Genomic DNA, 16,252 nt, shown 5'->3' with positions numbered 1-16,252 from the left:
ATCTAAAATCCTGAAATGCACAAGGTTAAGTAAGCTACTCATTACAGAGTCAGCGAGGGATGACTGAGGAACAGGGAGGATTGCTTCAACCTCAAACTAAATCACTTCATTCATTTTGACGCCGTTTGGCTCGGGCGTGTTTTTCACGGATGCCCCCTTGGGGATTCCCGATTCGAAACTGAAAGAGGAATTAGGAATGATGTCTGTACTCTTCAGACCACTGGCTCAGAGAATGAGCGCCTTGTCTGCGTGCCGCGGTGCTGGGCTGAGTGGCTCTGAAACACGTGTGACAGGTGTTCCCTCAGACAGACTCCTCAGTAGAAGGAACACCCGACTGTTTTCAAGCCTAACCCTATCTTCTTGCTCTAGGCATGGTCAGGTTCTGTGAAGGCTGTGGAGAGAACCAGGCTTCGGGGCGGTTCTCTTTCCAGATCCACGTCCATGAGTGAACTCGCTGGCTCGCTGACACTAACAGCAGGTAAAAGGGGTTTAGCTGTCACCATGTCTCTCATGGCCCTCTTTGATCAGAGCCTTGAGTAAAATATGCGTTTGAAAGGTACACAACGATGGATTCCCATTTCCGAGGGAGGTTTTATTACGGATGCCCTTTCTCTACCCAAGCCAAGATATTCCTCAGGGTTTTGAGTCACTATGGTTGTTACTGCAGTCGGAATTATTGCTGTGTTAAAGGTTCCAAATTGTGTTGCCCTGTTTTCTCAGTTCTGGTGTGAGGAGAAAGTGCAATAGCAACGTTGCAGTCGTGTTTCTTATTGTTTGTGTGTGTGTGTGTCAGAGAGGAACAGTTCATTCGACAGTGAACAATGCACACAGATGAGCGTCAGGGTAGGCGTTCCGTTTTGTTCGGTTTTTGATTAATTGAGAGCAGTTACTTTTGCCTCACTTAGTTACTCTGTTCTTTTTAACTTCCTTTCCTTTTTTCTTCAATTCCCCGATCACTTTTCATGTTCCACAGCCTTCCTTATACTTCATATAGCCTTTTTTCTCTTTCTCTGTCTCTCTCTCTTATCTGTAAATGACAGAAATAAGTGCTTTCCTTTTCGTATCACACTGACACACCCAAAGGTAAGCACACCAAGGGGCGGGACTCATTCAGCAACAACGTTCTTTTTGTGGCCCAGAAATCCCAGCACATTTCCAGGTAGCCTCTCTAGGTTTGGGCCCCTCCTCTCCCTTCCATTGGCACAAAGGCTGCGGGGCGAAAACAATGATCCGTCTCCTTTTCCATTTCAAAGTTATTATTCTCTTTCATCACCTCCCCTTGTTTTGTTTTTTTTCTCCCCCGCTCACCAATTTCCTCCTCATCTCTCCGGCCCTAGCTCTCCCCTTGATCTGCTTCCCCTCCATCTCTGTCTCCTCCTGGAGATTTCTCCGGCCCCTCTATTTACTCGCCTGTCCTGCGTCTCTTGGCTGGTAAATGAACAGATGATAGCTGGAGAGACGCGCGCTCTGCCTCAGCCCAGGGGCAGTACTGTAGGACCGGGGTGGAGGAGAAAGGATGAAAAGTAGTGCGCCTTCACATAGCCGCCGCATAACCCCCCCGTCTACCACCAGGGATACGGATTCATCCGCCGTCCGAATCTTTAGCCGTCATATTTTGTCAGTCGCTACCATTTCTGCTTTCAGTGTAAGAGCCCCCCCATTGGCACTCAAGTGACACTCACCCCACATATGTATATGACCTGAAAGCCTTCATCATTTCCGGTATCCATCCACAGTCAGATGTGTTGTGGTGGGTCGTGACGTGAACTGTACCAGGAGCCTGGAGTCCTCCACCGCCAGGTGAGACTGGTCCTGCTGGGGCTGTGAGGAGGAGGAGGAGGGGGGTCTGTGGTGACAGAGTGATATATCATTACAAGATCCCCCCCAGCTGATAGAAAGCTCATTATAAAGCTCCAGACTGCCGTACATCCTTGTGGCCTCAGGTTCTGTCCCATTACCTGAACACAGACACCCACCAGGAGGTTCGCAATAGCCCACACAGTCTCCTCACAGACGGCTAACGCGGCCGGCAGGGAGGCGGGTGTCTTCCCGGTGCTCTCCTAGTTAAGTTGAGGGAGAACCTTGGGAGAGGAATTCAACAGCTTGATGCCTTTTGGAGCTTTTACAGTAAAAAAAAAAAAAAAAAAGCAGCTCAAATGTTTTGTGTTGTTCAATGTCTGAAAGGGTTTGGGTGTGTTGGGTGCTCTGGTTTTGCTACGTAATGGATTGGTAATGGCGGCACTAAACGGTGTCCGTGAGAGGAGGGAGACAGAGGAAAGAAAAAGGGAGAAAATGGGAGAGAGGAAAATGAACAGAGTTAAGAGGAGAAGGAGATATGAAGGGAGAAAGAGAGAGAGAGGGCAGGAAGAAAGACATGGGGGAGAGGGGGAGAGAGAGAGGGTAAGGGTGATATAGGGTGGCGACACGGAGATGGAGAGAGACAAGAAAAACAAGTTCCACAGCAGAATGCCCGCTGAGGGGATGGTGGAGGGTGGGTTATTTCTGGATGGTGTTCACATGTTGAGTAAGAAACGGATAATGAAGAGAAGGAGAAGGAAAGAGACTCAGGAGAGGGTATCTTTTAGGAGCTGGCAGGGTGACTCATCACTCCCCGGTGAATAGACAAGTCTAATGAGAACAACTCTTAAGTTGATCCACTATTATCATGACTAAGACTGCGGTGCATTCACACTTGTCAGACACAGTGCTTGTCATAAGAAACATTAAGAGTAAAGCGTTTTCAGTTGGGAGTTTTGTGGGAAGGTAATCGCATCGTCAACCCTATCGCTTATCGATGGGATGAAGATACGATCTCCCAGTAAAAATCCTGCTTTTGAAAAAAAAGAGTGATATTCGACGGCGGAGCCCCAGAGCGGGTCCGGAAGGGGATGATCAATGGGGTTGTTATCCGAGTCAGTCTGGAGGATGGAGCAGAGTGCTCTCTCCTCTCCACTGGTCTCGTGTGGGGGCTGCTTTAGTGCACCAAGGCTTCATCTCTACTCCTCCACTCTCAGCCGCCCCCAGATGTTCTATGTAATTACACAAAAGCAGCCGGCTGGCAATTCAAAGTGCATCTAAAGCTCAGTTTATCCTGCTTCCACTCTGCGCAGTATGTTTGCGGTCTGCGTTTGTGTGTGTGTGTGTGTGTGTGTGGGGGGGGGTTGTGTGAAAGCATTAAATGAGGTATTACAGATGAAACCATAGGTGGATTACTGTGTGATTCTATAAGTGTGTGTGTTTGTGTGTGGGGGCGAGCATGTGGGTGTCTTTTGTGTGTACGTGTTACATGGCTAACTTTTACATCCCACCCTCCTTTTCTTATCAACCTGATAGCCCTGAGTCTCTGGCCAAGTTCAAAGCGAGGACAAGCTTATCGCAATGTGATATATGACACTTTGTGCACGTGTGTGTGTGTGTTTGTGTGTATGCATGGTAGTTGGTGAACACGTTCATTTTAGAAGCCCAGATACGTTTTGTGGTTTGATGGATGAGTCTCTCTCATGTGCAACGTGGAACAAATATGGAGCTCGAGGGCTGAAAATGAAGTTCTAAACTGAAATAAGGAGTGGATGTTTTGGGATACTTGAAATACGACAGGCTGCCTGAAACCAAACCTTGCAAAGATAAGAGAAACAAAAGAAGGCACATATTTCTATGTAGTATAAGAATAATGTGCATGCTTACATTTACATGTCTACTGTAGGTCTACAAATACTTAATTGATTAGGTTTTATGTTACAATGTACTGTATTTTCACACATTTTTTAAGCCTGAGCACAAATGGCAACAAAGAGAGAAGTCTCTTGGAAAAGGCCGTTAGAAATCTGTTGCCACATCTCCCTTCAGTTTGCATGCCGTATGAAGAGTAGCACATTTATTTAACACATTGTTATGTGCGAGCGTTCCCTTTGTTCTTTAGTGTGGGTCTTAATTAGTTTGCCCTACACAATGTTCGTGAGAAATGACGCATTGGTAATTCACAAGATGCAAAAAAATAAGTGAGTCTCAAGAAAAGTAACAATGCTACTGTTTTTACATGTGGTTATCTGAGAGTGACCATACTGATCTTGTCTGGACTGCTGTGTCTGGTGCCAGAGAGATAAGGGAATGGTGTTGGTCTCCTGGGGGTGGAGTCACTTAGAGTCAGACGTTCTGTGTTCTTGTCATTGGTTGTCATTGGAGTGTTCACTGACAATACTGTGATGGACCGTACCACTATTGACACGTCGAAAGGGGTCAGGGCTTTCGCCAAACCCATTTGCCGAAAAAAAAAAAACTGAATAAACAACAACACAACAGCAATTAAAGTCCCAAAGAGGATAGTTAGCCACCTGCGGTTTCCCCTCATATTTGACTTTCTAATGAATCAGAATGCCCTCTGGAAATGAAAAACGAGTGACTGTGAAACCTAATTCAACACAAATCTCCCATTTCATACCCACACCTGCTCTGCACTACCTTTTTTTTGTGGTTGCCAAATGTCTGTTTGCTGTTTTATGTCCGTTTGAGTGTTGACTACCTCTGCTATCTGTCTGGGGAGGAGACGGACGCTGGCACGACGCCAGCTGATGACGTGTGTTGTCTGGCCCTGGATCAATCTCCGGGTGAGAGAGAGAGCCGAGGATTAATGACTGATCGTCTGCCTCGCTCTCTCATCGGCCCGATCTGTATGGTGATCATCTAGAATGAAGGCTGTGTCCATCACGGCCCTTAGAAACAACAGATGCTTTAGTGGAGTCTCATTGGAGCCTCGCTGACACGGTTGGTTATCGTGCTGGGGATGACCATATGAAGCCCGTTCGAAGGCTGTCGTAAACAACTGACTGTAGACAGTGGGGGGCATTGACTTGCCCAGTCATCCACGGTCAGAGCAGGAACACGACCGGGGAGGATGCTGAGATCATCCTGACACACACACACACACACACACACACACTCTTCCCTGATGCAAATGTTTTTGGTCACCTGTTCAAATGGAAACATAAAGCTGGGGTTGTTTATTCAAATGGTTATGCCACCACATCCATCCATGTGTCCTCCCTCAACAACTGAATCTAAAGCTAAATTTAAAGGGACAAAGCCAACAGCCAGCTAGCAAAAATGCAGACACTATACATGTCAACTTAAAGGGATGTCATTTCCAAAGAGGAAAGTTACAATATGCATCCAGTCAAAATATGTACAAAAATCTAAAATGCATGCAGCTTTGGGCAAAATAGTACAGTAGACATGTCATAAATACAAAGTGTGTAGAATGATTCAGCAGTTTAGTGTGTGTGTGAGAGTGTGACGTTCCCCAAAGGTGAGAAATCAGACCTCGACTCAGACACTCAGCTTTAATGCTCAGGCCCGACACTTTCACACCCATCCCGTAAAATTGGCTCGGACATAAAGAATCAGCCAGCCAGACGTGGAACATAATAGATCAGTTAACATGCGTAGGGTGACTTTTACGAACGCATGATCTGATATGCCGTTTAATCAAAGCTTTTACCGAGTGCGAGTAGGTGAATGTGTGCTACCACGTACCGCTTTGTGGATAGCATTGAGGATTTCCTGTTCACTTGTTGGTTATATGTATATGTTGTGGAGCACGGCATGTAAGTAAGTAGAGATCTTATTGACTATCGTCTCTCTCTCACTCACTTTTGGAGGAGGAAGTGAAACTCGATCGCCCGTCGTTTCTTATTCACCAGGGGGTTTGTCCTCTCTCTCTTCGACTCTCGAAATGATGTGCGTGGCCAACTGTTAAACTCCCGGTAAAACAGCCACAGACCCCTGTGAAGCTACGAGGAGAAGGTGTTGGACAGGGATGCAAGGAGGGCCGCCCTGTATATGTATCTACAGTGACCACTAGGGGGGTGATAATGAAAAACACTGTTTGAAAATCATTACGGTCAGTTCTATAATGTAAAGTAATATATTCAATTTTCTTCAAAGTACAATATACAGGGGTGGATTTGAACTCTTGATCTGCAGTCAAAGGCTCGAACCATTGAGCTATACCCTGCCCCCTATGACTCAGTTCTGGTACTTCATTGGTCCATCAGAAATCATTTATGACAATATGGAAAATCTGATGCACAATGAGTTAGATTAGCTGTGCTATACTATTATCAATTAGACAGTGTCTAATTTAGGATTGGCAGGTTACCAGAGTATGCAACTGTGAACACCTAAACCAGGAACATAGTGCAGGAAGTGATACCAGGAAAACAATATACAGTAGGCTGAGCGCTAGACTCAGTTATGGCCTCTCTATCTATCATATATCAGTCTCTCATTCAATGTTTATACAAATGTACAGGTTGTTAGAGCACAGTAGTTAGAACAGTAGATGGACCACCCATTGCTGGTTTGAATGAACATGTTTTAATCAGAGGACTGTATATAATCTAATGTAAAATAGTCATGAAGTTTAAGTCATTTGTTTAAACACCATATACAAGCACAGGAGTAATATGTGGAATAGTGTATGGAATGATATGAAAAAATAAAACACCACAAATGTATACCCTTGTGTATTATTCTACTCAAATCCCAGTATCAGATAATACTCTAATACTAAAAAAAGCTATATTATTAAATGTGTTCAGAACATTTAATTTACAGATGACAAGATATCCCACAAACAGTGAGAATTGTTGTCCTGATAAAAAATTGTTTTTCTGTCAATAATGGGAGTGAAAAGTAATAAACTGTAGTTTCCAGGCTAGCACAGTAGCTTAGCATGATAGTTCTTGTGCTAGTGACCAAGTGGAGGTAAAGGCAAAACGAGTCTTTTGCGTAGTCTGTATGTAACTTCAGGCATCTGTTTGGAGATTTGTAGACCGTACATACCATGGTATGTACGGTCTTCCTTATTACTCACTTCACCACCAACATCAGTGAGAATCGTCACAATGTCTTCTCCTCTGAGGAAGAGAAGGAACAATTTAATTAGACATTTTGATATAAACACAAATAGTTATATCTACGGTCATGTTCACTTGTTTTAAAGTTCTGTACAAAATCAATAATATTGTACACAAGTCTCAGCAAGTTATTTCAACACTTATTGTCCTACAATTGGAACTAGTGTAAACACTTTGTCAGACCTTACCTGGTGCAGCCTTGTGTCAATTGTTCACACAAAGACTGAATGAACCAGGTCCCAGTTTTCTTTTTTCTGTAAGATTTGTGTTTGTCAGTGCTGCTCATAGCAATTAGCATGTCAGAATCGTCATGGATGTCGTAATTAGGCTTGCGTTGGGAATTTGCGGATCTGCCACTGTCATCACTAGACAATTTATCGCTCTTTTCTAAAGTTGATTCAATCGTTTTCCCCTTCTGTTTGTCTGTCTCGATCCGACATGCCTCGAAGAAGAACAGTTTGGGCTTGTCTTTGAGAGCGCTGCAGTTAGACCCTTTGAAGAAGCTGAGGAGCTCTTTGTAGGGCAGGACCTCGTCGTCTGATCCATAGATGCCCTCGCTGCAGCCATGACTCAAGATGCAGCACACAAAGGCATCGCCATGTTGGATAATCCCGTCCAGGTCGATAAACTTCTTGCGCTCACCAGCCCACTCCTTCATGTTCTTTAACTCGGACAGCTGTTTGTTTAGGTTAGAATGATTAGAATGCAAAGTCAATCTACTAATACTTTTCTGAGGATGACATAATTGTTTAAAAAATTAATCAAAATTGAACAGCAGCCTAAGGTGTCAACATTTCATATCTACTGAAATTCTTACAGAGTTTGGATTTAACCCTGCAAACAGCTTTAGTGTGTCTCGCATCTTCTGTGCCCCTTGGTCCTCAACAATCACAACCCAGAATCCCAGCCAATTGAAGACCCTTGCCAAAGAAACTGAGAGAGGAGAATACTTTAAATGAACACATCCTGACCACTTGTCTTGTGTGTTCCATCTACATGCTTCAAATTGTGGCAGACAGACTAGACTGAATATAATTATCTGATATACTGAATCGAATGATGGCAAAAAACAGTATCAAACTATCTATTTGGATCTACCAGCATCAGCATATGATCCTGGTCTATCCTCAGAAGGAAATATTTCATTATTGATGATGAGACAGATTCCACGGGGCGAGCTGGTCATCTTATAGTAAGAGATCTGTAAAAAGTAGAACATTGAAAGACACAATTACAATGTAATGTTTTGGTGATATGGCAATTCATCAATAACTTTTTCTTTGGCTATAATATTTGGGGATATATGGAAATTGTTATAATTTGTAATTGGCCTATTAGCAGTTCTGGTGGGCTGTGAACTGATTTGGGAGTTAAATAAATAAATAAAAAATGCTTACCTTATTCAGGTCTAACTCCAACTTCTTCTTGACTACATCTATGATGACTGATTTGTCTTCAGGCTTCTCAAATTCATTCAGCAACTTCACCACTTTATTCACCACAACATCCTGTTTAGTGTCACAGGTTTCTGAAGGTACCTCAACATCTCACAGACGGAAAGAAAGAAGTTGTTTAGCAAAACAAAGTGACTCAAGTGGGAGGGTGATGAGGTTTGTGTGCACTAGGAACATTTGCAATACAGTCATGTTGGAGCATGCTAAAGAGGAAGTTCTGACACCTTTTGTTTTTCCAACGAAATACGTCAGTGTTTCAGCAAGATCATTCCGAGCAATATCCCTCAGAATCTTCACTGTGATTTTGACAGCTCCATCACGATACCTGTTATCCATTTCATTTACTACGTCACATATGTCAGCATTTTCCAGTTTGCTTCTAGGTATAGGTTGAAAACCTTCCAGCACATCCTGGACCAGGTACCACTTAAAAGTCTTCAAATCATGTCGTGTCAAATTCTCCAGAGTTTCCAGCAATGCCTGACGAACATCCATTGTCACTGCAAACAAAAACATTTTGTCATATATTTTTGTCCAAAAGGTAAAATCATAAAGAGGAGGGTGATGACCATGTGTAGTTTAATCAGAAAATATGTGAAAAACAATTGTTCAAATAAGTGTATTCACATGTCTTTCATTCACTTTGTTTAATGTTCCCATGGCAGCATATTGAACCAGTATTTCAGATAGTCTGGGTGTTTGCCAGATGATATGGCAAGTACCAAAAGTCAAGTCTACAGCATGTACTCTCTTATCCCTTTGAAGGTGGGACACCGTTACACCTTAAACATTTCAAGACACAGTACAAGAAAAAGGGAGTATGGGAGAGTGAGAGAACGGAAAGTGAAGTTGTTTTAAAAGCAAAATGGACAAGCAATGCAGTGACCTGATATGCATGGCATGTCAAATTTCAAATCAAACTGTATTCGTATAGCCCTTTTTAGAGGACAAGGAAACACTTCCGAAAACTCAGAGGGGGAAAAAAACTGAAGAAACGTAAGAATATCCCCTCCTCCGTAGATGGTCGGTGACACGTAGAAGAGCCTAATAGGCTGAACACAGTCATGCAGAAATGAGAGTAGAGTAAGAATGTGAAAATGGATGGGGAAAATGTAATGTATAAAAAATAAATAATAATGCTTTGAAGGCAATATGTGGATGCTTAAATCTCTTATTTATTTTTTATAGGTGTTTGTCGGTGTTTGTCGACAAACACCAGTATGGAAGTTGCAATCACCAATTTTTATTTCGAAAGTAAAAGCTTTTGTAGTTCAATAACGCTTTGAAAGCAAGCTTTTGTCATGCGACAAATGGACATGTAAAAATGGCCTAAAGAAACTTCGGCGCATAAATCTGCCAGGCAGACATTCGAAGTGCTTGCAGTCTATTTAAATTAACCTACATAACTGAGTTGCACTCTTGGCAAAAACACTTAAAGAGCGAGATGGAAAATCCGAATTTCCAGGCATTCCGATCATTCCAGGCATCCTCATCAGCTACGTTAAATACCTAACAGTTTAAGTAAATATGTATTTACCTTGAGACGTTAGCCTGAAGTAGATGACGAATGCGCTATGAAGATATTCAGACCAATGTTCAAGACTAAACTTCCGCATTTAACGTATGCAGGCTTCAAAGTTCATGCTGGTACAGTGCCAAACGCAGCTCAACTTACCAAACGAACTCGACGAAGCACTGTATTTTTTGTTAGTTACATGTGTTTTTTGTTGTTGTAATAAGCTAAGTTAGTCTACTACATTTCACAAACTGATTTGTAACCCCACCAAAAAAATATATAATTATAGTTTTTATTGTATCCTGAAAGTGTTTTGGTTGTTGAAGGATTCATGATTCATAGTGAGGTGTTCATGCACTGTATCCTGCTGATCCTGTCCTCAACTCATGTCTCTCTCTCTCTCTCTCTCTCTCTCTCTCTCTCTCTCTCTCTCTCTCTCTCTCTCTCTCTCTCTCTCTCTCTCTCTCTCTCTCCCTCTCTCCCTCTCTCCCTCTCTGTGGTTGCAGGGCATCAATATTGTGGGGCCCAGTAATGCAGAGCCCCCTCCCGCTCCCAGCCCAGAGATGTACCAGCTGGACATCATACTGAAGATGGGACACAACCTCGCCATCAGGGACAGGACAGGTGGGAGATGCATTGGGTCTCTGTCTGTCTGTCTGTCTGTCTGTGTGGTGGTGGTGTTTCTCTCCTATACAAGTCTCTTGCAGGGGACACTGGTGGCCACAGAGTCCTCATTAGCAGGTCCAGAGAATGCCATGAGAACCTGCCTGCTCTTTCTGTTTCTCTCTTTCTCTCTCCCCCTGGGTAATGAGGAGTGAGGTGTCCTCTAACCAATCATCTATCCTTGGCTCACGAGGACCGGTCATTATAGCTTGGGACTGAGGGAGACTCCCTGACCAGTCCCCAGACAGACAGCGGGAACCTGGATCCTGGGTGTCATGCATCGCCTAAACGATATTAATGATCGGATATAGATGCTACCGGCATCCTTAGCTTTGGCAGAAATTCCATGTAGGTGTCCGTCCAAGAGAACTCTTTAACCCTGTAGACAGTGGAAGTGAAGTGGGCTAACCATATTTAATTCATGAAAGGGCTTTTAGGGAATCGATAGCGGTTACACTGAAGTGTCCTGGGAAGGGAACAATGCTTTCGGGCCATCATGGTCTCTCCCAGGTGGAAACGGGGACATGGGTGTCATCAGAGGAGTCAACACAGCCACTATGTCCCAGAGCCGAAGCCCCATCATGCAGTCTGTGTAATTGTGAGGTTTAGCTCATGTACTTTGCAATTTGGCATTTGACTATCACCTGACCCAAGCATGAGTAACTCCCGTGTGTGTGTGTATGCGAGTGAGAGAGGCGTTTATCGAGTGGGTGTTTGTGTAGATGTACAGACGGCTATCACTCTCTAATCTCTCACTCCTCACGAGTAGAGCTCAGGCCTTTGTTGTCACAGAGGGGCACCTCCCAGAGTCGCTGTCCCTCATCTAGAGCTGACAGGGAGCCCTGTATGGGCTGAAACCTGACACCATGGACCAGAAACCTGCTTCCTGAACTCTGTCTTCAACTTCCCTAACTAGTAGGAACAGGACTGAAACATTCTTTGGCTAGTTCAGACATGTTCTAGGTCGTTTTTGTGGATGTTGGAAAGTTTTGTGTCGACTCCCTTTTGAATATCAACAATGAAATATGTTCTTTGGCGTAGTAACCTTGCTCGGTCGGATTCCTATATCTTTGCCAGTCCACTCACACCTGTCTGAGCTGTCACTGGTGGCGAGCGGTCATCTAAGACTGTCCACATGACCAGGCAGGCCCACCCAGGCCTGCTTCTCTCCCCCCAGGGAGGTGAGGGGTCCCTGGGTGACGGGACAGAGGCAGCTCCATGGTTGGCAGCAGCTGTGGAGGTGTCCTCCGCCCCCGTGAGGCTCACCTGTGGAGGGGATGGAGAGGCTGTCCCGGGAGAGGGGACAGATGTCAGTGTGCTGGTCATGCTCCTCTGGCTACAAGACTCCTGGGAAGGGGACATCCTCCGAGACCTTCCCATGGCAGGGCTGAAGAAATGCCCCTGCGACCGTTGGGTCTATTCTATGCCTGTTTCATGTGATACTTTAGGGCACACCCTAAGTAAGACAGATGGTGTTGTTTTGTGCTTTGGATGTGGGAATCAATTGCCTGCTGTGGATTGGGTTAAAGTTTATCCTTTTTTAGTTGAACAGGTCAGGCCTTGTGCTTTGTGTGTGTGTGTGTGTAATGGGTGTCTGGGAAAGTCTTCTGCCCTGGGAAGTTCATCCGTGCTGGCACAGAATAGAGGAGATGCTAGGAGCGTTGAGCCATAAATACACTCTCCCCCCTGGGTCTCAGTCTGACTCCTATAGTACATCCAGCTCTGTTGTTCTGGTCAGTGTATTTCACTGTTCTCTGCTGTCTGTGTAGGAGTGTGTGTGTATTCTCCTCGTCTACATTATGTTAATCCATCCAATCCTGTTACTGTGCCAACCCCCTGTATTCCATGCAGTTTTTTTTAACGTTTTTTTTAAAGTGTGTGCAAATCAAGTGTATGCAAATGCATATCACATTCAAACCCTATACACTGAGCAAGATACGTAGCCTATAGTTATCTTGCTTCGTGGACTGACATACAGAGCTATATTTAAAGCAGATACGTGTTGGAATTGTTCCGAATGTGACCCACACTAGTGCCTGACATATCACTCTTAGGGTTTATTAAATAATTCCCGTCTCCATTTTGGTCCTTGAGTTTACTTTTTCAAATGTCAAGTTATTCATTATCCAAACTGTAGTAGTGTGAAATGAGCGGTTTGGACCTCAACATCTTGGTAAATAGAGCGAGCGGTGATAATTAGCTGGTAGAACGTCCACGAGGCTGACTCATCAGGGTCCTGACGAAGGCCTCATTCGTCTGGAATGAGAGGCCGGATGTAATCGTCAGTGGACTGGAGAGTCTGTGGAGAGATCTAACTGCAGGATATGGATCACCGGTGCTCATATCCTGTTTGACCGGGACCTCTCTGCGTACGAGGTGTGTCGAAGGAGGTGGATTGATATGAGACTTAAGTTTGCTTGTGCTTTAGGAAATGGATTTCGTAAAGATGTGTCACCGAGTGGGCTAAGGCGGATTGGAGCGTTAAGATGGTGGAGAGTGTCAGTCGTGAAAGATTCTGGTTCTTCTGTTTGTCAGACTCAAGCTGTACACCCCCCCCCCCCCCCCACAGAGATGTATTTACACATACTGTAAATACATCTCCCATGGTCCACTAAGGGAGCACGTTGCAAGATTGAACGAGGCTCTCCCAGCCTTGAGCATTAGGAACAGCCTGACATCAGTCTGTCTGAAGGCCAGTCTCGGTGATGAGGTGTGGGTCAGGCTCTCCTCCTCCGGGGGGCTTCCCCAGGATGGAGGTCCCTCGAGGAGGGCCCATACGTCCTCCTGGCAGGCCGTGAGGATTTCCAGATTGCGTGCTGGGAAATGGGAACCCCCACGCTGAGCAGTCATCCATCTGTAGGGCGGGGGCTCGCTGGCTACCGGAGGAGGGAGGGGCCAGGAGGCGGTCTTGGTTCATTCGTTGTGGGGAGATGGGGTTATGTCGTGGCCATGAACAACTTACCACACGCCCTCCCTGTACCCAATATCAAGCACCAGTGAGCTCTACCTGGATGTGTCTTAAATAAAGCCTTTTCTGACAGGCAATCCGAGGGCCAGCCCTTGGTCCTCTGGTAATTCAATATACGAGTGACAAGAGGACGGAGAGATGGAGGTGGGCATGGAGGGATTTGTCACACTGAAAACTTTGTTCGGCTCAATATGTTCTTTTACACCAACTCCACCAAAAATGAAAAGCGGATCAAAACAAGGTCAGAACTCAACTGTGGTTTATTGCAAAGCAAGTTAAGTTTACAAGTCAGGAAAAGCCCATCACTTGGTTTGACTTGTGGGCGATGTTTGAGGTTAGTCATAGTGCAGCTTTTAATTGTTAAGCTTTGGAATAAAAAGCTTTTCTCAGACTTGTTGAGGCTATCCTATTTCCTGTCTGTCTGTACTCAGTTATAATTGTTTTTACCCTACAGTGTATGTGTCTACCGTATACAATGATTTATGCAGAATGGTGGTAATACTGAACACTATTAAACTGTATAACAGGCTGTAAGCATGTTCTGGCATAAGATAAGCTTTAACGTCAATGCTTTGAGCAAACCAAGGGAGCATTACAGTTGCACATTACAGTAATCCCACAACAGTATTGGTTTCACATTAAGCCCCCTTCCCTGAAGGCAAACCTTACTTTATCAACAAACCTAAACCTCTAATATACTTGCGGTGTAGTTTACTCAATTGATCCAACTCTTGAGGCTGTCGACAATTCATTTCATCAACCGATTTGAGGAAGCTTAATTTTTCATTTCAGTTTTCATTGTGTATACTCTGAACGATTGACTCGAACAACATATATTCTCTTCTTGTACAGTCTTGTAGAGAGATGTGTTAAAGCTCAAGGGGAATTTTAGCGATAAACAGAGCGTTTTCTTGCAATCTCCAATCTTGGTTTAATAAGGCAATACACATTTATGCATAATATATAGTCTCTACTCTCTAATCTGGGCTGCAGGTGTCCTTCATGCATATTCATGGTATTATTAATGTGGCACATCCAGGAAGCGACTGGGACAGTGGGCCCAGGTGTTTTACTCTAGAATGTTCTATGGTGGATTGCACTTTCAATCCCAGTTTACATTTACAATATTATGTTTTCTGTGCATATGTGAAAGAACTGTCAACACGCTGTGTCGTGTACAGATTCTTATCAAAGGCTACCCTGACTTGTGTTGAGACAGGAGGAATGATACTGTCTTGACACACTGAGACTCATTAAAATGGATTCTATCTTTTTGGGAGGATATGATGACAGCCTTTCCTATTGGGAAATCTAATTACCTGATCCTAAACTCTAAAGGAGATATTTTTGTCCTTTTTGTGCCAGTTGTGACTCATGACCTCATTAATTATGAATAATGATCCAGTGAGTATAACGACATTCATTCATTCATCTCTCAAAATGAATCCCAAGTTCCAGGTTCTGTAAAGTTTTTCCTGTAATAGCACTGTAATGGGCTAACTGGCTCTTTTAATGTATAGCCGTAAACACGTCACCATCCTATACACTCTCCTCTGTCTCATGTTAACTGATGTGTGGGACTCTCAAGATCACATATATCAAGGTCTTCACAGCATTGCACCACTCACAGTCTAGTGAAAGTGACCCGACTTGAGATTTGGGGTGTTGGATATCTTAGGTGTGGTACCTCACCCTAGCTCCTATCCAGAGAGCTCATCCTCATCCACATGTCATCTCTCCCGGGCGTATCTCTCATCCTCTGTCACCAGAGTTTGACTCATCCCTCCTCCTGCCAGCCTCATTGGACAAGGTCAAGGCCTTGCCTTTCACATGACTCAAGCCCTATCTGTTTGACTGTATACTGTGTGTGTGTGTGTGTCTCTGTGTTAGTAGAGATGATAGAATCAACACACAGTTAATCTGGATTTGAGGGACCACAGACACACCATTATGTGCTTGATAAAGTGTGTTTATGAGTGTGTGTGTGTGTCGAGGGTGTGATAGTAGAAAGAACAGGAGAGATGGTGGACAAAGACAATAGTTTAGAAAACGGGAACAGCAAATTGTTTTGGAGATGGAGATTGACTCCATTTACCTTCAAGGAATAGAGAGGCTGTGCCCTGATACTGACGTCGTCTTTCAAAGCATTTGCATTTCTCTGTGTCGTCGTTCATGCAAACGCTTCTCCATGGCTGAGTTGAATACAAGCGTGTGTACTTTTCTCCGCGTGTGAGCAGAATGGACGTTCTCCAATCATTGAAGTGAATGATTGGGGAGAGAGGACCACATTTCTGCATTTCTACAGGGCATTTATTGAGTCTCTAGATAGACCTTGAATGTTAATGTCCCTATTAGAATGAGAGAGATCTTGTAATATTTCAGTGTGGCTCTACTGAGTGCTAATTAAATCAGCTTTGGGCCATTGCTACAGGTATATGACTGCCCTGGTTCTGTTGCCATTGCCATAGAGTTTGTGAGAAGGAAATATTTTGGTTTATTCAAATGTATTTCTTTCAAGATTGACACAACTCCTTCATAAATTAAATCCCCTCTCATTGGTCACAAGTCATTGGCATGCTAATGTGATTTAGGTTATAATAGCAGGGGCTAGTGGACCTAGGGTAGTGGACCTAGGACCAAGTGGCTGTTCCCGCTGTTATGCAAGGCAAGACAAGTGCCATTACAGGGCATAAGTACCAACTGCAAAGAGATGCAACCGTCTGGAAGATAGTGTGAT

General features: G+C 44.2%; 2 protein-coding genes across 2 annotated transcripts in view; one reads left to right on the top strand and one right to left on the bottom strand.

Annotated features, from left to right (window-relative positions):
• mctp1a (multiple C2 domains, transmembrane 1a) overlaps positions 1–16,252 on the top strand; it is a 94,778-nt gene that overhangs the window by 21,806 nt on the left and 56,720 nt on the right. Inside the window, 1 exon segment of the mRNA XM_067231215.1 lies at positions 10,391–10,508. Within this exon segment, the coding sequence (XP_067087316.1) occupies positions 10,391–10,508 (118 nt within the window).
• On the bottom strand, positions 6,356–9,963 carry LOC136938014 (caspase-8-like). Its single transcript, XM_067231216.1, has 7 exons — positions 9,906–9,963; positions 8,593–8,868; positions 8,312–8,460; positions 8,013–8,115; positions 7,732–7,847; positions 7,103–7,590; positions 6,356–6,914 (listed from the first exon to the last, which is right to left on the bottom strand). The coding sequence occupies exons 2-7, from the start codon at positions 8,861–8,863 to the stop codon at positions 6,746–6,748; spliced, it is 1,296 nt and encodes a 431-aa protein (XP_067087317.1). The 5' UTR covers positions 8,864–8,868; positions 9,906–9,963; the 3' UTR covers positions 6,356–6,745.

The sequence above is a fragment of the Osmerus mordax genome, chromosome 28 (genome assembly GCF_038355195.1).
Source record: "Osmerus mordax isolate fOsmMor3 chromosome 28, fOsmMor3.pri, whole genome shotgun sequence".
In the NCBI taxonomy this organism is placed as follows: domain Eukaryota; kingdom Metazoa; phylum Chordata; class Actinopteri; order Osmeriformes; family Osmeridae; genus Osmerus; species Osmerus mordax.
The sequence above is the reverse complement of the archived record's forward strand: the minus strand, read 5'-3'. Positions and strand labels throughout refer to the sequence as shown.

Excerpts from the sequence above, each read along its gene's own strand:
- LOC136938014 (XM_067231216.1), bottom strand. The coding sequence starts at position 8,863 with ATGGATGTTCGTCAGGCATTGCTGGAAACTCTGGAGAATTTGACACGA. Across the intron at positions 8,116-8,311 it reads TGGAGTTAGACCTGAATAAG|ATCTCTTACTATAAGATGAC; the intron begins GTAAGCATTTTT and ends TACTTTTTACAG. Across the intron at positions 6,915-7,102 it reads TTGACACAAGGCTGCACCAG|AGGAGAAGACATTGTGACGA; the intron begins GTAAGGTCTGAC and ends TCTCTTCCTCAG.